Source organism: Heteronotia binoei, chromosome 8, assembly GCF_032191835.1.
Source record: "Heteronotia binoei isolate CCM8104 ecotype False Entrance Well chromosome 8, APGP_CSIRO_Hbin_v1, whole genome shotgun sequence".
NCBI classification, from domain to species: domain Eukaryota; kingdom Metazoa; phylum Chordata; class Lepidosauria; order Squamata; family Gekkonidae; genus Heteronotia; species Heteronotia binoei.
Window position 1 is genome coordinate 9,334,833 of NC_083230.1, and position 24,244 is coordinate 9,359,076.

General features: G+C 43.6%; 1 protein-coding gene and 1 non-coding gene across 2 annotated transcripts in view; one reads left to right on the forward strand and one right to left on the reverse strand.

The window, feature by feature from the left end:
- DLD (dihydrolipoamide dehydrogenase) overlaps positions 1–18,495 on the forward strand; it is a 31,559-nt gene extending 13,064 nt beyond the window's left edge. The window contains exons 5-14 of the mRNA XM_060244739.1: positions 1,247–1,316; positions 4,959–5,059; positions 5,700–5,843; positions 7,522–7,623; positions 9,072–9,262; positions 11,375–11,545; positions 14,116–14,305; positions 16,749–16,886; positions 17,401–17,490; positions 18,115–18,495. Of these exons, the coding sequence (XP_060100722.1) occupies positions 1,247–1,316; positions 4,959–5,059; positions 5,700–5,843; positions 7,522–7,623; positions 9,072–9,262; positions 11,375–11,545; positions 14,116–14,305; positions 16,749–16,886; positions 17,401–17,490; positions 18,115–18,180 (1,263 nt within the window). The 3' untranslated portion in view covers positions 18,181–18,495. The remainder of the gene's footprint in view (positions 1–1,246; positions 1,317–4,958; positions 5,060–5,699; positions 5,844–7,521; positions 7,624–9,071; positions 9,263–11,374; positions 11,546–14,115; positions 14,306–16,748; positions 16,887–17,400; positions 17,491–18,114) is intronic.
- Positions 16,214–16,286, reverse strand: TRNAT-GGU (transfer RNA threonine (anticodon GGU)). Its single transcript has one exon. It is a non-coding gene; the product is annotated as a tRNA-Thr (tRNA).
- Positions 18,496–24,244: the final 5,749 nt, after the last annotated feature.

Genomic DNA, 24,244 nt, shown 5'->3' on the forward strand with positions numbered 1-24,244 from the left:
TAAAGATCATACAGTACAATGCCATCATATAAGGTACACTTCAAAGGGATTCTTAAGGGAGGGGCACTATGCAGGGCACATTCACACATTGATGTTACAATTTCTTTCTCAGGCCGGCTCTGGCCTTGAGCGTCTCTGGCTCCAACCTCCCCCGATGCCCAGCCTGAGAAGGCACAGATAATTTCTTCACATATTCCCATTTCAAAGCAAGGCTACATAACAAAGAAAAGGGAAGGGGGGGTAGGGAGAGGTTTAGCTAGCAGCATTGGAATACAGAGAGGCTTTACCCAGAAGGCTCTTTGCTTGAACCAAAGTTAAGTACAGGCTTGACCAAGGTTTTACAGAGACTTGACAATGAGGGCAGGATGGGCACGAACTGAGGTTTGCGAACGATGAACCAGCTTTGTTTGAGACAAACTTGCGTTCATAATTTGGTTCATGCCCATCTCTAATTGTGGATTTCAGAACCTGGTAGACAGTGTTGCTTGTGACAAGCACTATGGCACAAGCAGCATAGATTTCCTGGTCTATATCCTGCTCCAAGGTGACTTTTTAAAACATTGAGTGAAGCTGTCTAATGAGCAGCCCAAATCCAGTAGCTTCCGCTGCCCACTGTATGTGGATCTATGTGGATTACTGGCAGTCCACAAGCAGCCTAGGGCTGGATAGTATAGATCTCTATGTACTTCTGAGAAGTTCTTGTGGGTTTTCAACCTACCGTCTCCTGCAATCTCTTTCTTTTGATATCCTTCACTTCCAGTAGGCAGTTAAAGAAGGATTAAATGCTGGCCTGGGAGAGGGAAACTGAATTTTAGAAAACTAATCACTGTGATTTCCCAATGCTGCTAACTAGAGAAGAAGATTAAGAAAGCAAGAATTGTTTTTAGTATCTAGAAATTTAATGTCTGCATTTTCTGGAGCCAGAGTTTTTTTTTTGTAAGTGTACATTTGTATGCAGTGTGTATAGGGGCATGCATGAAACACTGACGGCTGGTGTATACATGCTCATACTCTTGGTTATTGTCATGAGCAACTGCTGAATGTAAACTAGCTCCATTAGAAAAGATTTAAGTGATGCAACTATTCACATATGTAAGCATTGCAGTCATACATATGTCTGAAGTGATATTGATAGCCAAACCAAATTACTGCGTTCTGATCTTATAACTAGCACTCGTGTCAAACGCACGAATGTTGGCTGTGTGGATTGTGTTTAATTTTTCTGCTTGCTTGTTTTGATTTGTAGGCCTTACTGAACAATTCACACCTTTATCATTTGGCCCATGGCAAAGACTTTGCTAATAGAGGAATTGAAAGTAAGTATTCAGTACATTTCTTGGTAGGCCAGCAAAATGTTTGTGTTGGTGGGGGGGTCAACTAATGTTACCTTTAACAATCATTGTAAAACTCCACAGGTACAAGGGGAAAAAATCAGATTCTTTAAAAATAGAAAAATATGAACTATTCTTTGTTTAAATATATATAAAAGTACTGTTCAGCCTACCAGTTAGTTAAAATTCTTCTCACAAGGCTTGGTGTCTGTGTAGAGGTGAGGCTGGGAGAGATCAGAAAGAAGGCCTTTCCAGCAGCAGTGGTACCTTGCTCACGATTTTATTTAGGGAGGTCATATTTGTAATTGGTTTTACAATCTGCTTCTAATCCGAGGAGACCATTATGAGAATAGGTGATGCTTCTAAATGAGTGATACTTGTGGGCTTTTATGTGTGGTTGTGCTTCTTTGTTGGTTGGTCTTTAACTGTGTAATTTTAGTGATACCCCCCCCCCGCTCCCTTCTATGGTTGTGAGCAGCCTCAAGCAAATCTCTGAAGAGGTGGCATGCAAATAATTTAAACAAGTGCTCGTCAATTATCCCAGTGCCTTTAGTCAGGTTATAGAAAGGTGGGAGCAGATTATTTCGTTCTGAGATACCAGTTAGAACATAATGTGTGCTCTGTTTATTTTTCTGTCAATAAAAGAGCTGGAGACTGAGGCTTGGATCCAAAGAACTGTGTAAGATGTTTCCTGTGTGCAGCAGGGCTTTCGTTTTGCTTTAGGCCCTTGAGTTCTCTAGAAACCTCTTGCTGATTGGGACTCCTGTGGAACAGTATGTGATGCCTTGTGGATATGGAGAAGGGAATAAGTGTCACTCAGTGACTTCTGACTCCATCCTGCACCAGCGAAGGATCTTTGAATCCAACACTTACTGTGTGTGAATGTGGTAACGAAAACCCAAACTGAATATTCAGGGAAAAGATCTGTGTCTTTACCACATTCACACACAAGTATAGTTCTGTAAGTAGCACACTTAAAACTCTTTTAAAAACCTCCTGCTGAGGCCTAGGGAGGAAATCATCGCTGGCTTTGTTGCTGGTTGAAGACAGTAATTTCCATGATTTTATCATGTTTTTTTTTAAAAAAAATTGGCTTTAAGAGTTGGGGCATCAGTGGAACCTGATTATCAGTGAAGGATCATTTCTGTTCCTTGTAGTAATTGATGCTTCAGTTTGATGTTTGTCCTGTGTGATATTCTGTGTTATATCTATGAAGAGCATCATAGTTTCAGATGGCTGATTGCTGTAGGATAGCTTCTTACATTAGTAAGAATGATTTAGACCAGTGGTTTCCAATCTGGGGAATGGGGTCTCGTGGGGACCTGTGGAGTTATTGCAAAGGGGCTGTGAATCCACATGCGTATTTCAATTCAATTTAATTTATTATGGTCAAGTGACCAGCAATAAGAAGAAGATGATGATATTGGATTTCTATCCCGCCCTCCACTCCGAAGAGTCTCAGAGCGGCTCACAATCTCCTTTCCCTTCCTCCCGCACAAGACACCCTGTGAGGTGGGTGGGGCTGGAGAGGGCTCTCACAGCAGCTGCCCTTTCAAGGACAACCTCTGCCAGAGCTATGGCTGACCCAAGGCCATTCCAGCAGGTGCAAGTGGAGGAGTGGGGAATCAAACCCGGTTCTCCCAGATAAGAGTCAGCACACTTAACCACTACACCAAACTGGCTCTCAATAACAACATACTTCCGCTTATTTATGGCTAAAAAAGAATATTTTGCTACTGCCTGTGTTACAGATTTCTTAGTCTCTTCCAGTAACTATTTCAGCAGCACAACATCTGCAGATTTCAGATAATTATCTATAGGTTTAAATTTAGAGCATAATGGAAATATTGACTGACGTCTCTCTTTAGAATAGAGCTCACAGTGTAGAAGAATGTGAGTGACAGTTTCAGCTTCCTTTTCTGAGTATATACAGCATCTTTGGTGGATAGGCCAGCGAAGGAACCTTCCTTGTAAAACATTAGAAGAAAAGGCCCATCTGTACTTTTCATACATGATCTTAGATAAATATGGGGCTGCAGCAAATCCAGACCAAGATTTTAGCTTGCTATACATTCTAGGTAAGAGTGCTTCATCAGTTTGGACCTCAATGTCAGTCAAGCGTTGGTGTACCAAAGATCTGGCTTTCTATAAACCTATTTCCAAGAGATTAGTCGGACATAACCCAATTGATCTCAGTTTGTTCGTTATTCTGATAGACCAATCAGGATAAGGGGTAGATGCTAAAAACAAAGGGATAAGTCCTGGAGGCTTCAGATGGATTCTTAGCCAATAGTAAATTGAAACCTTCCAGATTTTCAATTCCACTCCTGGTATCCCAGCCTCTTGTCTTAAGACTACATTGGATGTGCATTTTGGTACAATAAAAAGGTCTCTGAGAAATTTAGATTGTACTTTCTCTAATTCTCTGTGATTGTTACATGCATATTAAGAATTGTTATTTCGATCTTTTTTGTCATTATGTATTTTCTCAATCAGTGGATACTAATAGTATAACAATTGTCATGTGAGTGTCATGGGTCAGTCAGGAGAGAAGGACTCCTCAGGAGGAGAGGAGACCTGCATAACCAGCTCTTAAGCAGGAGAAGCCTGCCAGCAAGAAGAGGAACTGCAGGCTTGTCAGAGTTCACCCACTAATATGTGGAGCCACCAGCCCCTTCCTGCTCCTTTCAAGGGATGAAACCCTGGTGGTTCTTACCAGCCCTCCAGTTTCACCCACACCCTTTGAGTGCTGGAGATGAAGGCTTAGGATGGAGCTCCAGGAGAGACGACAAAGTGCATGTCTCATGGCCTGATGCCTGCTGTTAGCTGATGATGAGTTGGTTGCAAGTAAGACCTTGTAGCAGATGCCTATAAAACCCAGTCAAGGAAGACTGCTTGATGTGGAAGCAATTTGTCACCTCCTGGTGGACTCTGCTTCCACAGCTCCTGACTCTGCTCCACTCCAGTGACTTTCGGATTGTCTTTGGACTTGGATATTGGACCTGCTTGCTATTTTATATGACCTTGGACTGCTAGACCTCACTTTCTGGACCATGCTTTGAACTGGGCTCTGCTCTCGAGTAACTGACCTTCTGGACTGAATCTTGACTCTGGCTTTGGACTCCGACTTTGCAGCTGGACTCATAAGAACATAAGAGAAGCCATGTTAGATCAGGCCAATGGCCCATCCAGTACAACATTCTGTGTCACACAGTGGCCAAATATATATATACATACACACACACACACACACACTGTGGCTAATAGCCACTGATGGACCTCAGCTCCATATTTTATCTAACCCCCTCTTGAAGGTGGCTATGCTTGTGGACGCCACCACCTCCTGTGGCAGTGAATTGCACATGTTAATCACCCTTTGGGTGAAGAAGTACTTCCTTTTATCCATTTTAACCTGACTGCTCAGCAATTTAACTCTGACTGTGGGAGGTCCCCAGAATTTCTTTTCTGTTAGAAAGGGGCCATACTCACTCAAAAAGGTTGGGAACTACTGGATTAGACATATTGCTGTGGTACATAACTGAACTTTAAATTGCCCTTTTGTGCTGAGTGTTCAGGACTGTAAAATACCATCCCCCCTCCCCAGTACTGAAAAAAGAACATTTATAGTTACAGGGCTCCGGCTGAATTTAGAGAAGATGATGGAACAGAAAAGCGGTGCAGTGAAGGCTTTAACAGGTGGAATTGCTCATTTGTTTAAACAGAATAAGGTATGTCTGGCCTCTGGACGACAGCAGCTTGTCTGTTTTTTTAATGCTGGTAAGAAATAGAAATAGATCCTCTTTGTCCTCTAGCATTTTACTTATTTTAGAGATAGTTTTGCGTGAGTTTTTTGCTTCGTTTAAATGACTGATCAGGCTGCCAGGATAACAGCTGTAACTTGCTATTAAGCATGTGGGGATCCTGATGGTGCTTTTGGATATGAAAATAGGGCTAAACTAATGGTGAGTGCTGCAGGAGAGTGTCAGGAGACTGGTCCTTTTTGCTATCTCTTGTCAGTTCAAACAGTAGTTTAGGCCGAGGCCTAGGGAGGAAATCATGGCTAGCTTTGTTGCTGGTTGAAGACAGTAATTTCCATGATTTTATCATGTTTTTAAAAAACAATTGGCTTTAAGAGTCGGGGCATCAATGGAACCTGATTATCAGGGAAGGAAATTTCTGTTTAATCATTGGAAGTAATCTTAAAGATAGCTGCCTGAACTGTTTTACTGCTTTTTTAGATAAAATTTCAAATATTTTTTGAAGGATAAGCTGTTGGGATGCCTTAACTTGCGTATGCTTTGGGGTCACAGTGAAATATTTCTTCGTTCATTTGCTTTAAATGGAATAAATGTATTTTCTTTTGGGAAGGTGACACATGTGTCCGGTTTTGGAAAAATAACGGGGAAAAATCAGGTCACAGCAACTAAAGATGACGGCAGCAGTCAGGTTATTAACACGAAGAATATTCTTATTGCTACAGGCTCAGAAGTCACACCTTTCCCTGGAGTTACGGTATGCCTTGATTTTGATTTTTTTTCTACGAGCAATCTGCTGTTTGTTTATGGGTTGAATTTTTGTTCTTCTTTTCAGTTTAAAAAAACCTTTGTTTCCAAAGCTGGTGACAGCGCTTAAAAACTAACAGAACTATCACTTAAAATACATCAGCTCCCGGAGGAGGTGCGGGCCCTGCGGAACCTTGACCAGTTCCGCAGGGCCTGCAAGACCATCCTTTTTCAGCTGGCGTTTACGGACTGCTGATTCATGATGTTTCAACAAAGGGATCCGCTAATATAGTTCTGTTCAAGGACCCTCGCTATCATGTAAACTGACAGGAATAGCACCAGGAACACCATTGCTACTGTCAGATTAAGTTAAGTTATCTGGGTATTAATTGGGTTTTAAATAATGTTAATTTTAAAGTTTGTATATTTATTGTATTGTATATTTTATGAATGTTGTTAGCCGCCCTGAGCCTGCTCCGGCGGGGAGGGCGGGATATAAATAAATTTATTATTATTATTATCATCATCATCATCATCATCATCTTCTGTGAGGTCTTGATCCAGGAATGGGAGTGCTGCCTCATTCTTATGCTGGCCTTTCTTGAAGAAGAGTTTTTTTATTTAAAAAGGTTACACATACAACAAAGAAAAGAAAAAATAATACACTTATACACATATACACACAAGCATACATACCAAACAAAACACAAGGAATACAATACTACAAAACCCAGTCATACATACCGGGAGAAGGAGAGGTTTAATTAGTCTTTCTTATGGCCAAGGGGTGCTCTCAGCCAGCACCAGGTACAAGAGATGGATGTTTTCTAGGCCTGTAGCTAGGCAGTGGTGGGGAGGGGGTAATGCACCCTACTGAATCTGCTATGCTCCCCACCCTCAGGCCCCCTGAAGGTGGTGCAGCTGTTCCCGAGGTGGCAGCTGGAGCTAAGGGACTCCTGCGGCTTGCGTTTTTATTTTCCAGTGCTGGCGTTGAAGGGTTTTGCGGGGGGGAGGGGGGGGCAGATGCAGAGGGAGTGATGTTTTCAGATATGTAACATGGTATTGTATGGTAGGTGTTAGATAAATCAGTGGCATTTTGTATATGGCTTCCAATAATATACCGAGTTCGGTACAAGGTGCTGGTTATTACCTTTAAAGCCCTATATGGCCTGGGACCTGCCTATCTGAGGGACTGTCTCTCCCCACATGTTCCCCAGAGAGTACTGAGGTCGGGAACTCAAAATCTTCTCGCTATCCCCGGGCCAAAAGAAGCCCGCCTAAAATCAACTAGGGACAGGGCTTTCTCTGTTATGGCCCCTACATGGTGGAATCAGCTACCGGAGGAGGTGAGGGCCCTGCGGGACCTTATTCAGTTCCGCAGGGCCTGTAAGACGACCCTCTTCCGGCTAGCTTATACCTAGTCTACATCTAATCTGATACAGGAAATGATAGGTAGCTTACCACGTAGCTCTGTTATACATATTGTTTTACTGTTTAATGTTTTTAGGTTTTAATTTTCTGAATGTTTTAATTCTTAATATTTTAAATGCTAGTTTAAATTATGTCTAATTCTTTGTTGTGAGCCGCCCTGAGCCACTCGTGGGAAGGGCGGGATATAAATAATTAAATAAATAAATAAACAAACTGTTTTTGTTTGAAGGTGCTAAATTCCTTCTCCGTTTATTTAGATCGACGAGGACACAATTGTATCGTCTACTGGTGCATTATCTTTAAAACAAGTCCCTGAAAAAATGGTGGTCATTGGTGCAGGTGTCATTGGTGTGGAACTAGTGAGTAACATGCCTTGCTGTTCTTAAAATACAAATTTTCCTGCATCTATAAACTCTGTGACCTATAAGTGGCTTGCTGGGATTATTCTCATGGCTTTGGGGCTACTTGTAGGCTCACAGGCCGACTGGGATTGTTCATAAGCACTGGTTGTGTTGCCAGCTTTCTCTGTGTGGGTGCTGCTTCGCACAGCAATTGTAGTCTTTTTAAAAATTTACCATAATTGCAGAATGCATGACAGCTGTGTGTTTACTCCTGACATGCTGGTGGAGCATCGTACAACCCAGACCACCATGTTAGGTTGCCATTTTGCATGCAGGTTCCCAGATTAGTCACTTTTGACCCAGTGAATGTTTGTGCAAGGTAGTTATGTAGCAGGGAATGAGAAGGACAGGAAGGTTTTTAATAATAGAATTTTCCTTTTAATTCTGTCAGTTTTGTGATTTAGTATGCAGCATGTGGCTCCCAAACATTTCGAGTTTCCTTTGTTCTGTAAATGAAATGGTGTAAGAAATGGTGCTTGAGCTGGGATAAAGCAGGCCAGCTTGAGGAGGTAGCCAGGTTTGAAGAAGCCTCATGTGACATACCTTGAGAAGGTATCAAGGGAGAAGTAGTAGCTGTTGAAACAAGGTTGGTGAACACAGGAAGAGATCAACCAGCAATGAGGCTGGTGAAAAGAAGAAAGGAGGCAGCTTTGGAGAAACAGAGGGGAAGAGGAAGTAGCAGATCTGAGAGATGGAGTGGAAACAGAGAAGAGCCCCGGTGAATGCAGCACATGTGCAGAATCTATCAATATATATGAAGCACTTAGCAGTTTTTCAGCCATTCTAGGATTATGGGAGATTGTTTGCATTGCAGATCTTTGTGGGGGATTTCACAGAAACAGTAATGTTTTAAAAATGCAAGAACATTTTAGTGGAAGACATGACAGGGAAAGTAAAGAAGAGAATTATATAGTGATTAAAATCTGATTTTTAGAAGGCTTCAAGACTTCTTGTTTCCAGTGCAGCTGCATATGTTATTCAGAGGATGGCAACTTTATAAACTGCTATTTTTTTATGCAGAAGTTTTGAGGAATTATTTTTTGGGCTGCATCATTTTGCTGAAAAAATGTAAATAACGGCTGCAAAGTGTGGGGGTCGTTCTTGCATCTTGTTTGTGTCTTGTGTGCGAGAACACAGCTGATCTGTTAACTTGCTATTGCATTTAAAGTCTTATGAACTTGACCAGTTAGTAAAATTGTCACTGAAGCATATAGGCATTCTGTAGACAGTGCTTTCCGCAGCAATTGTTACCCTGTTTGAAAATCCCTGTTGCGCTTCTGTTTATCCTTGGTGGGCATTGCTGTTAATGGATAAATGTATAGGCAACGCAACACAAAAGTACAAAGTCGCTCTTTTCCTTTTTCCTGCGAGTTCTGCTTCTTAATCATGGCTTGTGTTGACCGTAGGGCTCGGTGTGGCAGCGTCTAGGTGCTGATGTAACAGCTGTGGAGTTCCTTGGCCATGTTGGTGGTTTGGGCATTGATATGGAGATCTCGAAGAACTTCCAGCGAATTTTACAGAAACAAGGGCTTAAATTTAAACTCAATACCAAAGTTACTGGTGCAACCAAGAAACCAGATGGAAAGATTGACGTTTCGTAAGTACTGAGCATGCTTGTGTTGGGCTTGTAGCAATAGGATTGCTTTCTCATTTAAAACCAAGGTAATCCAGCAATCAGAATCAGAGCTAGAAACATTCCAGAGATCTAGTATCCTGACACCTTAGATATCTATGGCTGGTTGTTAGGATATTTAAAATATATTTTCAGTGGTGTGGAATTAAAAAAAACAAAAACCTTGCAGTCTCTCTCATGGATATAATAAAATTAATATATACTGGGTTGGATCCAAATGACTGTAAGTTTGACTCTGACTACATAATAGATTTTGGCAATATATCCTTTCATAGTAGCTCTCTGAGCCTTCTGCACATCACTCCTGAGAGTGGTGGTACCCCCAGGGTTTCAGCGGAATGAGACATTGGGGAATTGGTTGCATTGGAATGATGGAATCAAGGGAAATTGTTCTGTCTTTTTGCACTGAACTCAACACATACCATTAATATCTTGCTGTTAGTATCAGAGAGAATGAGTAACAACTAGTTAACAGTCTTTGATTAAAGTTACTACTTATGTCAACTGTGTCTGATGCTACACAGATTTACTTCACAGTAAAGTTTCTGATGTTAAAGGAATACATTTGAGTCTTGTTCCTATTTATCCAAAAGTGTGCAAATCCCACTATAATTATCTTCCATCCCCAGCTTCCCTTTATCTTTTTCTTGGCTGAGCAGTCCCTTTTCTTTCTTTTTTGTTTCTCTATCTGTCCCACCCAGTTGTTTATATTGATATATGCTGATCCAGCATAGGAAACTGAGGGCCAACTAAAATCCTTCTTTTGTTTTTAATCTGATAATGGCACATGAGACGCTGATAATAATTCAAAACTAACTACTTTATTTCACTTCTAAGAGGAAATGGTCAACTAGATATCAGGTTTAGGACTTAGAAGGTGAACAGACAACAGGGTTGAGGTAACTTTGTATAAATGTAAACAGTAGATACTTTGTCATAATCAAGTAGCTGGTTATACAGACAGGTCTTTAAAACTGTGGGGAGAGATTTCTTGGTAGTCCCTGCTTAATTAAACAAGCATAAGATTTGTTTCATTTTATTTCATTTTAACTCTGAATTTTTAACTCGCATGAAATTGTGAAATTATGTTGTGTTGTCATGTCATGTGTGCCCTGGGCCCATTTGCAGGGAGGTCAGGATATAAATGGAATTAAATAAATAAAAATACTTAAATTTGAAAAGGCAGGCACATTCACACAAGTTCCAGCTTTCCTTCTTAACCTCTTGATAGGGATCACCCCCCTTTAGTAAGGGCTGTTTTCCTCAGTGGAAGGCTACTCATCCCACTTTCACTAATACAGAGTCTTTCTTGATTTTCTCCCACTGCCTAATTTTCCTTCACTTTTTTCACTTCACCTTCAACTGTCATTCTTAACTGCCACTCTTAACTGACATTGTCAGCTGTGGAGTGCATTTGACTCCCCTGTCACTTAGGGTTCTCAGACTGAATTAAAGCATTAACCATTTACTGTCTGCTACATCCACATATTTTGTGGGATTGTTGTTCTTCAGAACTGAAGGTGAAGGCGATCATACAGGTCTGACACATTAGACAGTTGACTCCATCCCAGCAAATGTTGGTTGGTGGAGATGAGTATGCACTCCTGTAATCTAGAAGCTTCACACATTTGAGGTACATTTAAATGTGGCATGGAACACAGGTGGAAGTGGTATAATACCATCCTGGTCATTTGTGGCACAACTAATGAGCTGCATGCTCAAGACAGGATGGTAATGAGGTGGAAACGGTAAATGTGGATGTATAAGATATTGTGCTTTTTGTGGTGAAGCTCAGGAATATATTTGTTTATTTAACTACTATACTATGCTGGCTCTCACTTCTGTACATTGGCGTAACAAGATTTTACAAGAATGTAAAAAAAATCTTGTTCTCGAATGGCTTAACCCTACAATGGCTAATAACTTTAAATAACTTCCTATCAGATTGCCAATTTATTTTTCATGTAAATATTCTATATCCATTAGAAGGAAGTAATGTGGGTTCAGAGACACATGACACATTAACAGCAGGTAATATCTGTTTCTTAGGACTTTGTTTCTTCTTTTATTCCTCAGGATTGAAGCTGCTGCTGGAGGCAAAGCGGAAGTGGTCACTTGTGACGTTCTCCTAGTGTGTATTGGCCGACGCCCTTTCGCTAAGAACCTTGGCCTGGAGGAAGTGGGTATTGAACTAGATAACAGGGGCAGAATCCCAATCAACAACAGATTCCAAACCAAAATCCCCAAGTAAGTGAAATAATAGGAGGGTAGCTTCCTTTTGGTTTTTATGTCATGTGTTATTGTTTAGAAGTTGGGAGTCTGAATGTAAAATACAAATTAACTTCCTATTAAGAACATAAGTGTGAGAACATAAGCCACAGTGTGTGTATATATATATATATAATTTTTTTTGGCCACTGTGTGACAGAGTGTTGGACTGGATGGGCCATTGGCCTGATCCAACATGGCTTCTCTTATGCTCTTATGTGACACAGTGTTGGACTGGATGGGCCATTGGCCTGATCCAACAGGGCTTCTCTTATGTGACACAGAGTGTTGGACTGGATGGGCCATTGGCCTGATCCAACAGGGCTTCTCTTATGTGACACAGAGTGTTGGACTGGATGGGCCATTGGCCTGATCCAACAGGGCTTCTTTTATGTTCTTATGTGACACAGAGTGTTGGACTGGATGGGCCACTGGCCTGATCCAAGAGGGCTTCTCTTATGTTCTTCTGTGACACAGAGTGTTGGACTGGAGGGACCACTGGCCTGATCCAACATGGCTTCTCTTATGTTCTTCTGTGACACAGAGTGTTGGACTGGATGGGCCATTGGCCTGATCCAACATGGCTTCTCTTATGTTCTTCTGTGACACAGTGTTGGACTGGATGGGCCATTGGCCTGATCCAACATGGCTTCTCTTATGTTCTTCTGTGACACAGAGTGTTGGACTGGATGGGCCATTGGCCTGATCCAACATGGCTTCTCTTATGTTCTTCTGTGACACAGAGTGTTGGACTGGATGGGCCATTGGCCTGATCCAACATGGCTTCTCTTATGTTCTTCTGTGACACAGAGTGTTGGACTGGATGGGCCATTGGCCTGATCCAACATGGCTTCTCTTATGTTCTTCTGTGACACAGTGTTGGACTGGATGGGCCATTGGCCTGATCCAACATGGCTTCTCTTATGTTCTTCTGTGACACAGAGTGTTGGACTGGGTGGGCCATTGGCCTGATCCAACATGGCTTCTCTTATGTTCTTCTGTGACACAGTGTTGGACTGGATGGGCCATTGGCCTGATCCAACATGGCTTCTCTTATGTTCTTATGTGACACAGAGTGTTGGACTGAAGGGACCACTGGCCTGATCCAACATGGCTTCTCTTATGTTCTTCTGTGACACAGTGTTGGACTGGATGGGCCATTGGCCTGATCCAACATGGCTTCTCTTATGTTCTTCTGTGACACAGAGTGTTGGACTGGATGGGCCATTGGCCTGATCCAACATGGCTTCTCTTATGTTCTTCTGTGACACAGAGTGTTGGACTGGATGGGCCATTGGCCTGATCCAACATGGCTTCTCTTATGTTCTTCTGTGACACAGTGTTGGACTGGATGGGCCATTGGCCTGATCCAACATGGCTTCTCTTATGTTCTTATGTGACACAGAGTGTTGGACTGAAGGGACCACTGGCCTGATCCAACATGGCTTCTCTTATGTTCTTCTGTGACACAGAGTGTTGGACTGGATGGGCAATTGGCCTGATCCAACATGGCTTCTCTTATGTTCTTCTGTGACACAGTGTTGGACTGGATGGGCCATTGGCCTGATCCAACATGGCTTCTCTTATGTTCTTCTGTGACACAGAGTGTTGGACTGGATGGGCCATTGGCCTGATCCAACATGGCTTCTCTTATGTTCTTATGTGACACAGAGTGTTGGATTGGATGGGCCACTGGCCTGATCCAACATGGCTTCTCTTATGTTCTTCTGTGACACAGTGTTGGACTGGATGGGCCATTGGCCTGATCCAACATGGCTTCTCTTATGTTCTTATGTGACACAGAGTGTTGGACTGGATGGGCCATCGGCCTGATCCAACATGGCTTCTCTTATGTTCTTCTGTGTCACAGAGTGTTGGACTGGATGGGCCATTGGCCTGATCCAACATGGCTTCTCTTATGTTCTTCTGTGACACAGTGTTGGATTGGATGGGCCATTGGCCTGATCCAACATGGCTTCTCTTATGTTCTTATGTGACACAGAGTGTTGGACTGGATGGGCCATTGGCCTGATCCAACATGGCTTCTCTTATGTTCTTCTCTTATGTTCTTATGTCTGAATGTAAAATACAAATTAACTTCCTATTAAGTTAATGACTGGTTAAGAATATAGTTTGAATGTGGAAAGCTTTATAATTTATGAAATCAGTTGCTGTGCTCTTTTCTTTTCCCATTCTACTCTGCACAGCACTGTATAGATTGAGTATGCTACTACCTGTAAGAATAATTTATATCTGCTGTGACAGCACAGAAAGGGCAGTCCAGAGGGATCTATGTGGCCCCCTCATTTGCCTGCTGGTTACAGGAATTTTGTAACTACATAGTGCTTCTTTTATCTTGCTCGTTCTGTCCTAGAAAACTAAAGTTTCAAATGAAGGTTTCAAATATCAAAGATAGGACCCTTCAGGATATTGCTTTTTGTTAACTTGGCCTGTTCCAGCTACAAATGCATTCATGTCCCTAGAGCTCTCAGGGCTTATTTTCCTGTACTTAAGCAGCAATATTTAACTTGGTTTCATTTCCCTGGCAGCATCTACGCTATTGGCGATGTAGTGGCTGGACCTATGCTTGCTCACAAAGCTGAAGATGAAGGGATTCTGTGCGTTGAGGGAATGGCTGGCGGTGCCGTTCACATTGACTACAACTGTGTGCCCTCAGTGATTTATACACACCCTGAGGTTGCTTGGGTTGGAAAATCAGAAGAACAGCTGAAAGAGGAGGTACCATGCCTGCTTCCTTTCACTCACAGTGCAGTTGTGGGATAAATACGAAGTTCTTAACTGTAGATAAAGCATACATAACTTAAACTTGGTTTGCAGTTTGAGAACCGTTTTGCTGGCTCTGTTTTGTTTTTGTTCATAAATTTGGCTTTTGGCTAGATTTTGTACTGACTAGCAGTTCCATGTGCGGTTTGGGGCGGGACGAAGGGCTTGCTTGAAAATGCAAACTGCCTTTTACGGAACTGACCTGGCAAAAGGGGAAATGAACCTTCAGTCAGGCACACTATCGATATTGGAGCCTGTGGCTAGGAAGGCAGGATGCAGAGAGTTAAGCCACAGGTGTGGTGGATTCTGCATCCTAACCCAAATACCCTTTTGTTGCTTTAAATTAAACTGCATCCATTGCTTTTAGGGATTTTTGAAAGATCGTCTTACTCCGATATCTAGTATCTCCGATACACTGCAGCATAGATATACATTTAGGCAAGCTGAAGGTGGGGACTCAAAATGATGTATATACATATGAAGCTGCCTTCTACTGAATCATACCCTGGGTCCATCAAAGTCAGTATTGTCTACTCAGACTGGCAGCGGCTCTCCAGGGTCTCAAGCTGAGGTTTTTCACACCTATTTGCCTGGACCCTTTTTTGGAGATTCCAGGGATTGAACCTGGGACCTTCTGCTTCCCAAGCAGATGCTCTACCACTGAGCCACTGTCCCTCCCTAAAGTCAGTATTGTCTACTCAGACTGGCAGTAGCTCTTCAGGGTCTCAAGCTGAGGTTTTTCACACCTATTTGCCTGGACCCTTTTTAGTTGGAGATGCCAGGGATTGAACCTGGAACCTTCTGCTTCCCAAGCAGATGCTCTGCCCCTGAGCCACAGCCCCATTCATGGCTCTCCAGGGTCTCAAGCTGAGGTTTCTCACATCTATTTGCCTGGACCCTTTTTAGTTGGAGATGCCAGGGATTGAACCTGGGACCTTCTGCTTCCCAAGCAGATGCTCTGCCACTGAGCCACAGCCCCATTCATGGCTCTCCAGGGTCTCAAGCTGAGGTTTCTCACACCTATTTGCCTGGACCCTTTTTAGTTGGAGATGCCAGGGATTGAACCTGGAACCTTCTGCTTCCCAAGCAGATGATCTGCCACTGAGCCACAGCCCCATTCATGGCTCTCCAGGGTCTCAAGCTGAGGTTTCTCACACCTATTTGCCTGGACCCTTTTTAGTTGGAGATGCCAGGGATTGAACCTGGGACCTTCTGCTTCCCAAGCAGATGCTCTGCCACTGAGCCACAGCCCCATTCATGGCTCTCCAGGGTCTCAAGCTGAGGTTTCTCACACCTATTTGCCTGGACCCTTTTTAGTTGGAGATGCCAGGGATTGAACCTGGGACCTTCTGCTTCCCAAGCAGATGCTCTGCCACTGAGCCACAGCCCCATTCATGGCTCTCCAGGGTCTCAAGCTGAGGTTTCTCACACCTATTTGCGTGGACCCTTTTTAGTTGGAGATGCCAGGGATTGAACCTGGGACCTTCTGCTTCCCAAGCAGATGCTCTGCCACTGAGCCACAGCCCCATTCATGGCTCTCCAGGGTCTCAAGCTGAGGTTTCTCACACCTATTTGCCTGGACCCTTTTTAGTTGGAGATGCCAGGGATTGAACCTGGGACCTTCTGCTTCCCAAGCAGATGCTCTGCCACTGAGCCACAGCCCCATTCATGGCTCTCCAGGGTCTCAAGCTGAGGTTTCTCACACCTATTTGCCTGGACCCTTTTTAGTTGGAGATGCCAGGGATTGAACCTGGAACCTTCTGCTTCCCAAGCAGATGCTCTGCCACTGAGCCACAGCCCCATTCATGGCTCTCCAGGGTCTCAAGCTGAGGTTTTTCCCGCCTATTTGCCTGGACCCTTTTTTGGAGATGCCAGGGATTGAACCTGGGACCTTCTGCTTACCAAGCAGATGCTCTACCACTGAGCCACAGCCCCCTCCAGGGTCTCCAGCTGAGGTTCTTCATGCCTACTTGCCTGGATCCTTTTTAGTTGGCGATGCCAGGGATTGAACCTGGGACCTTCTGCTTCCCAAGCAGATGCTCTACCACTCAGCCACCGTCCCTCTCCTCATGTGGGCCCCTCATTTGTATAAATACATACATATCTGTCTTCTTCCTTCTTCTTTCTGTTCCATACACACACATGCATATCCATCCCCTAGATAAGAGCAGAGTCCATTCCTTGAGTGTTGTGTGTGCTGAGTAGTTTTTGGAATGCAGGAGTTGTCAGGCACCATCTCCATTCTGACGTGTCACATATAGACAGAGGTTTGCCATCTCAGCAATAACTAAGCTTTCCTGTTGATGTCTGCTGTAGGAAAACCTCTGTCTGTGTAGACTTGGTCTTCCAGGTGCAGACTTATAATAATCTGTAGTAACTTTTTACTGCATTGTTTCAGGGGACAGAATACAAGGTTGGAAAATTTCCATTTGCAGCAAACAGCAGAGCCAAGACCAACGCAGACACAGATGGCTTGGTCAAGATACTAAGTCACAAGTCCACGGACAGGATGCTGGGAGCTCATATTCTAGGCGCGGTGAGTGTGGGATGAGAATTGTTGCTGCTTGAATTTTGAGATCTTTTGTATCTGGGGTTTAACTAAACAGTACTGAGCTGTGTATATTCCTGGCCCCGAAGTCTTGGCGGGCATTGTAGGAATTTGAAATTGGTTTATGTCTCTGAGACAATCCTTGTAGGCCTCTAATCTTTCTCTCCTGTAGTTAGCTCTGCTTCCTCTTCCACCGTTCTTGGTGTTCTCTCTATTCTTTCTTCACATCCGTGAGGAAAGTGCTTAAATGAAAGAAAAAAATCTGCCACAAATTTTATTTTTAAAGACAGAATCTGTTAGCTGTGATTCCTTTAAATTAGTAACAAGCCTAAAGCTTCGCAAAACAAGTGTGCGTAATTTGCGTGGCTTAAAAAGATACATAAAGGTTTCCTTGCCTCATAGTTTTATTTTCTAAAGTAAGTGTTTTGTTAACTTTATTTATTGCTTTGTGGCACTTGACTCTGGGTGTTCTTTGTTTTGTTGTTTGCATTTCTGCTTATAGGGTGCTGGAGAAATGGTGAACGAAGCTGCGCTCGCAATGGAATATGGAGCATCGTGTGAAGATGTCGCTAGAGTCTGTCATGCCCATCCGGTAAGTGGGTAAAGCATTTATTGTTTTGTGGGTTAGTTAAGGATCCAGCTGATGGCTTCTGTGGCTGTTATTCTCTCCTCCTGTCTGCTATTGGTTTTTATTTATTTATTTATTTTATGATTTATATCCCGCCCTTCCCAACAAGTGGCTCAGGGCGGCTCACAACACAAAATTTCACATACATACAATTTAAGCATAAAACAGTTAAAATAATTAATACATTTAAAATTTTAAAACGTTTAAACCATTTAAAACATTAGGGACAGCAGACATCTAGTATAACTACACTTGGTTTCTTGTACCAGCTAGTTATAGGCCAGCCGCAAGAGGGTTGTCTTACAGGCCCTGCGGAACTGGGCGAGGTCCCGCAGGGCCCTCACCTCTTCCGGCAGCTGGTTCCACCAAGAAGGGGTCATAACAGAAAAGGCTCCGTCCCTGGTAGATTTCAAGCGGGCTTCTTTTGGTCCGGGGTAACTAGGAGATTTTGAGTTCCCGATCTCAGTACTCTCTGGGGAACATGTGGGGAGAGACGGTCCTTCAGGTAGGCAGGTCCTAGGCCATATAGGGCTTTAAAGGTAATAACCAGCACCTTGTACTGGACCTTTTTGTTGTTGTTTCCAACAGACTGTATCGGAAGCATTCCGGGAAGCCAATCTGGCCGCATCGTTTGGCAAGGCTATCAACTTCTGAAGGGAAAGGAAATCCCTCATGTATAAAGCACATATTTTTTTGGTGAAAATGGACGGATATCGCTGTGGAACGTTGAGACTGTTGAATACTTCTAGAACTGAATTAAGTGAACTTTTTGTTTAAAACATGGCATCTTCAAACAAATGAGGTTGGGAAATAATGATTTCACCCAGCGGCTGTGTATACAGCACGTTTGTATTGTTAGCTATATATTATGTTCTGCCGAGGACAGACGACAGCCAAGGCATCTTAAGGTTGTGGGCCACCAAAAGGTTCCATCATGTATTTGGGTAAAATATACTGGCTGATATTCTCCAGCGTTGTCGCTCTGTCATTGCTAAGGAACTGGTTCTTCAGCGTGTCGACCCGTTAAAATACGCTACTGTCAACTTTGTACGTTGCAGTTGTGGTTTCCAAACTCTTTTTAGCCTGGAGGCACCTTTGGAATTCTGAAACAGCATGGTGGTCGCAGCCATAAAACGGCAACCATAAAATGTGGGAGTCAGAGCCAGTTACAAAATGTATGCCGTGCCTTAACCTCATGTTGTAGTGGCAGCTGCTGCTGAAGCGACATTTTAAAAATCTCTGCAGCCAGTCAGAAGCCTTGCAGGGCAAAAAACCCATCTGGCCCTGCCTACTTTCTGCAAACAAAGGTGGGTGTCATGATGCCCATGGGCATCGCATTAGGATCCATGTAGTGAAAGGGGTAGAAGAAGAAGATATTGGATTTATATCCCGCCCTCCACTCCGAAGAGTCTCAGAGCGGCTCACAACCTCCTTTCCCTTCCTCCCCCACAACAGACACCCTGTGAGGTGGGTGGGGCTGGAGAGGGCTCTCACAGCAGCTGCCCTTTCAAGGACAACCTCTGCCAGAGCTATGGCTGACCCAAGGCCATGCTAGCAGGTGCAAGTGGAGGAGTGGGGAATCAAACCCGGTTCTCCCAGATAAGAGTCCGCACACTTAACCACTACACCAAACTGGCTCTCCAATGTAATGTAATAACTTTTTTGTTACCTTGAAGTAAACCTAGGATCACGCTATATCACGTACACCTAGGATCACGCTATATCATGGAAGACTTCGAAGAGGCTTATAAAATTGTGCAAAATAATCTCTGATCTTGAAGAAGCAAAAATGAATTAGAAAACGGTTGGGAAGAACCCTCTTGTCTTGTTCCGTTTCGCCTGTGAAACTTCTCAGCTTCATTTAAAAATCCTAAATTATTAGCAAAAAATTGCAAATGAGTCAATAGTGTCATTGGGAGGGCTTAGCGTGCTGGACAAAAGCGAGAGTTACATTTCCCTTCATGCAAGCTATGTTGGCAACATAACGTTAACGCTGTATGATTTACCCCCCTCTCCCCGCCCCAGGATACCGGCCAGTGTTGGGTCGCTGGTCAGAACCTGTAGACTTGTAGCATCGACAGTAAGGTAATAGCTAAAAACACTTGTAAAGCTCCCCACTTCTTTATTTGACGGTCTGCTTCCCTTTTCCTGCATGCTGTGATCCAGGAAAGCAGGAAGTTGTTGAGCCTTATGTGAACCTAAAATACCCACTCCTAGTGGAGGCTGCCTGCTTCACTGCTCCTCAGATCATGCCTTCTTCAGACTTACTGCTTTTGAAGCCACAGCTGTAAATAAAACATAGTGCCTATTAATTGTATAGTTCTTTCATTGTTCAAAGAACCAATTGAGTATATTGTACCTTTTACCCTCAAGTTATATATATGGCCTGAGTGTGTCGATTGGAATCTACAGCCATGCAGTCCAACCCCATGTCACCCTCATGCCAATTTGCGGCCCCTTGCAGATCTTATGGAAGGAAATGCTGACACATACCATGCAGTAGGTGCAACATAATCTGCTTCTCGTTGCATGCAGCCTGAGACAGACAGCAGGACGAGGAGAGCTGCTCAGCAACAGAAAGGGCAGTGACCACTTTCCCTGCAGAAGTGCCTTCTTTCCTTCTCTTTTGGCCTCACAGTCCCTGACCTTTGCTAGTTGGTCCTCCTGTGCTCTGAGTCTATGCACACTTGTAGCGCAGAGCCATAATGAGATCATGACTGACTCCTCCTGTATGACTATTGTCATGTGAGCATAAGAACATAAGAGAAGCCATCTTGGATCAGGCCAATGGTCCATCTAGTCCAACACTGTGTTACACAGCGGCCAAAATTTTTTTTATATATATACACACACACACAGTGGCTAATAGCCACTGATGGACTTCTCCATATTTTTATCTAAACCCCTCTTGAAAGTGGCTATGCTTGTGGCCGCCACCACCTCCTGTGGCAGTGAATTCCACATGTTAATCACCCTTTGGGTGAAGAAGTACTTCCTTTTATCCGTTTTAACCTGTCTGCTCAGCAATTTCATCGAATGCCCACGAGTTCTTGTATTGTGAGAAAGGGAGAAAAGTACCTCTTTCTGTACTTTCTCCATCCCATGTGCTTGCTGCTTGTTAGGTTCTGTATTGCCCTGAAGACTCAAGGGAGGTGGGAAAAAATTGAGATGAGACTTGAACCAGTGCCTTCCCACATCACAGCTTATTTAACCAAGATAGTGCTTGTGTTCTTTCGTCATACAAACTATTTCTAGCAACCATAAGCATGTACCATGTCACCTTCAGAGATCTAAGAAAATAGTTAACCCTGGGGAAATTGGGGAGAATCCTTTCAGCAATGTGTCAATAAAACCAAAGGAAAGAGCAATTGCAGAACAAGGGGTCATATATATATATATATAATCACAGAACCTATATATATATATATATGTGTGTGTGTGTGTGTGTGTGTGTGTGTGGGTGTTCTGTGATAATTATACTAGAGTTGCTGGAATTATGTTTCTTCCATTTTTTTAGCAGCCATTGCCACCACCCCTCTTGTTTACTGCTCTTTTAAAACTTCTGTGAAAGTGGGGTTCCCTCCACTCATGCCTACAAAACCTCAGATTGTGTTCTTTCATCATACAAACTATTTCTAGCAACCATAAGCATGTACCACGTCACCTTCAGAGATCTAAGAAAATAGTTAACCCTGGGGAAATTGGGGAGAATCCTTTCAGCAAAAAAAAAAAAGTCTTGCATGACCTCAGCTGTGTTGAGATAAACACTGGTAAATCTGAATGGCTGGAACTTTTTTTTTTGGCGGGGGGGGGGGGATGTAGTTTCGGGAGTTTTTGCTAGGATAATTCATGACACTCTTCTTGGCTTTTGCTTCATCAAGATGTGGTAAGACAACAGTGCCGCAGGGTGCTTTTTTGTTCCCACTGTCACCAAATGGATGATTATTTATTTAGTACTAAGTTTTACAGGTTCTTTTTTTCAACTGGGGAAATGAAGCAAAACCAAAACAATATGTCCTTGTTCCAAAGAATATTCAGTGAGACTACTCAACATTGACCCAGACTGGTACGGTTCCTTTTCCAGGCAAAGACAAGAGAAACTTAGTTCAACCCCATCCCCTGGTATCTTGTGCTCAAGGTGGCATATCCTCCCTTGTCTATTTTGTCTTCCCAACAACCCTTGTCTGTTTCATCCTCTCAATAAAGACAGTCCTGATTCAACATCAACGAATAAGCATGGTAATGGAAACTGACGCCATGACTCTGGTCCTAGCCCAGCACTGTACTAAGAGAAGGTAGGTTATTGTGCCTTTGACTGTTAATATCAAGAGAGAAAGAGAGTATGTGGAAGAATCCGCATGCTTCAGCAATTGGGAGAGGACTAAGGAGCCCAAGGTTCAAATTCCAACCTTGTGGATCAGTAAAACTTTGCACCATCAGAGGCAAACACTGGCAGTGGGCTTCCTACGTTGATTAGCATCCCGCAGCAATTAAGCGAAATTATTTAGTACGTTTTTAATCTGAAACCAGGTCTATGCCATGTTACAATGATAAAACAAGCTAATTTTTTTTTTAAAAAAACCAAAATCCATAAATACTAGCACCGGAGACTAAAAATTGGGTAGCAGAGTAAAATGCACAACTAAATCATCCAACTTTGTGGAAAAGTAACAAAATGTAAATCTTTCTGACCACTTCCGGAAGGCTGTTCCCTTCTCTGAAGTCCCCGTGTCTGTTTTCAAGTATGTGGCTACCCCTTTTCTTTGCAGAGACATAAGGGGAAATATGCAAGCAGTTTTTGCCCAGATTACATGGGATTGAGTGGGAAAAGGGAAGCTGTAATCAGAGAGGAGCTGAATTGGTTAACCTTGCCTACAGTGTTTCAGCAGGCAGTGGCAGACGGTTGCTCACAATTCATTCAGTGTGGTAGCTGGTTATGAGAAAGTACATCTCTTCAAGCATGTGTACAATGCTTTTCCCCTCACCATTGACTGTTAAGATCCTGGCACATCCCAAAAAACATGCAAATTAGGATTAAGTTTTTGTGTGTGCAGTCACATGGTGAGGTTTCATATCACATTTTTGGTGTTACTTGTATTGCACATCTTACCTAGTCTTTCTGAATCTGGTTTAGAAGCAGCTTGAATACGGGTCAAATCAGCACAAGGTAGAATCTGTTCTGATTTGCTAGATTATAGCCCAAAGGAGCTGATTCAAGCAAGAGGGGACAAGAACACTGAAGACCTGAATTCTAACAATTCAGATTTAAGATGTCTGGGTTTTGTGTTCATCTGATGCCAAACGAGACTGGTCATTTTGGAACCAGAACATTTACTAGCAATTGTTTAAAAGGGGGAGGGGAATAAACTTTGGAGGAAACTTTTTATGAATTGTTAAATTCATTGCTGTACTGAGCCATGAAGAAGATGATGATATTGGATTTATATCCCGCCCTCCACTCCGAAGAGTCTCAGAGCGGCTCACAATCTCCTTTACCTTCCCCCTCCCCCACAACAGACACCCTGTGAGGTAGATGAAGATATTGGATTTATATCCCGCCCTCCACTCTGAAGAGTCTCAGAGCAGCTCACAATCTCCTTTATCTTCTTCCCCCACAACAGACACCCTGTGAGGTAGATGAAGATATTGGATTGATATCCCGCCCTCCACTCCGAAGAGTCTCAGAACGGCTCACAATCTCCTTTCCCTTCCTCCCCCACAACAGACACCCTGTGAGGTAGATGAAGATATTGGATTGATATCCCGCCCTCCACTCCGAAGAGTCTCAGAGCAGCTCACAATCTCCTTTCCCTTCCTCCCCCACAACAGACACCCTGTGAGGTAGATGAAGATATTGGATTTATATCCCGCCCTCCACTCCGAAGAGTCTCAGAGCGGCTCACAATCTCCTTTCCCTTCCCCCCCCCCCCCCCCCGCACAACGGACACCCTGTGAGGTAGATGAAGATATTGGATTCATATCCCGCCCTCCACTCCGAAGAGTCTCAGAGCGGCTCATAATCTCCTTTCCCTTCCTCCCCCACAACAGACACCCTCTGAGGTGGGTGGGGCTGGAGAGGGTTCTCACAGCAGCTGCCCTTTCAAGGACAACCTCTGCCAGAGCTAAGGCTGACCCAAGGCCATGCTAGCAGGTGCAAGTGGAGGAGTGGGGACTCAAACCTGGTTGTCCCAGATAAGAGTCCGCACACTTCACCACTACACCAAACTTGCTCTGAAAAGTAGCAGTAAATGTTTTATATCCCCCCCCTCGCCGCCGCCAATCCAGTCTCCAAACGGGAGCTGGATTCCAGTGACTACCTGCCAGGGGACCCACTGTTGAAGCAGCTGTTAGCCCTCCTGACCTCAGAACCCCCAATCACCACGGAAGGATCGGACATCAGGGGCCAACATGAGGAAGATCCCGCCAGTGTGGCTGGGAGCAAATCAGAAAACCAGACTCCAAGGAGAGAACCAGGGGCCGGCATGCTCACCAATGAAGGAGTTAACCATTTAGCCACCTGCATTGCCCCCAGCCTGCCCCTTCCTTAGGATACTTGGAAGCACCTGTGGGCAAGCGTGCAACTGCCTGGGTGGGGGAGGGGGAAGGGCATGAGGTATAAAGGCTTTGGGGAGAATTCTGGCTGAGGAGGAAGAATGTCAAGCTTACATGTAATGGGTTCAAGATGAGGTGGGGCAAGTAAGAGAGAAGCAGACCTCTT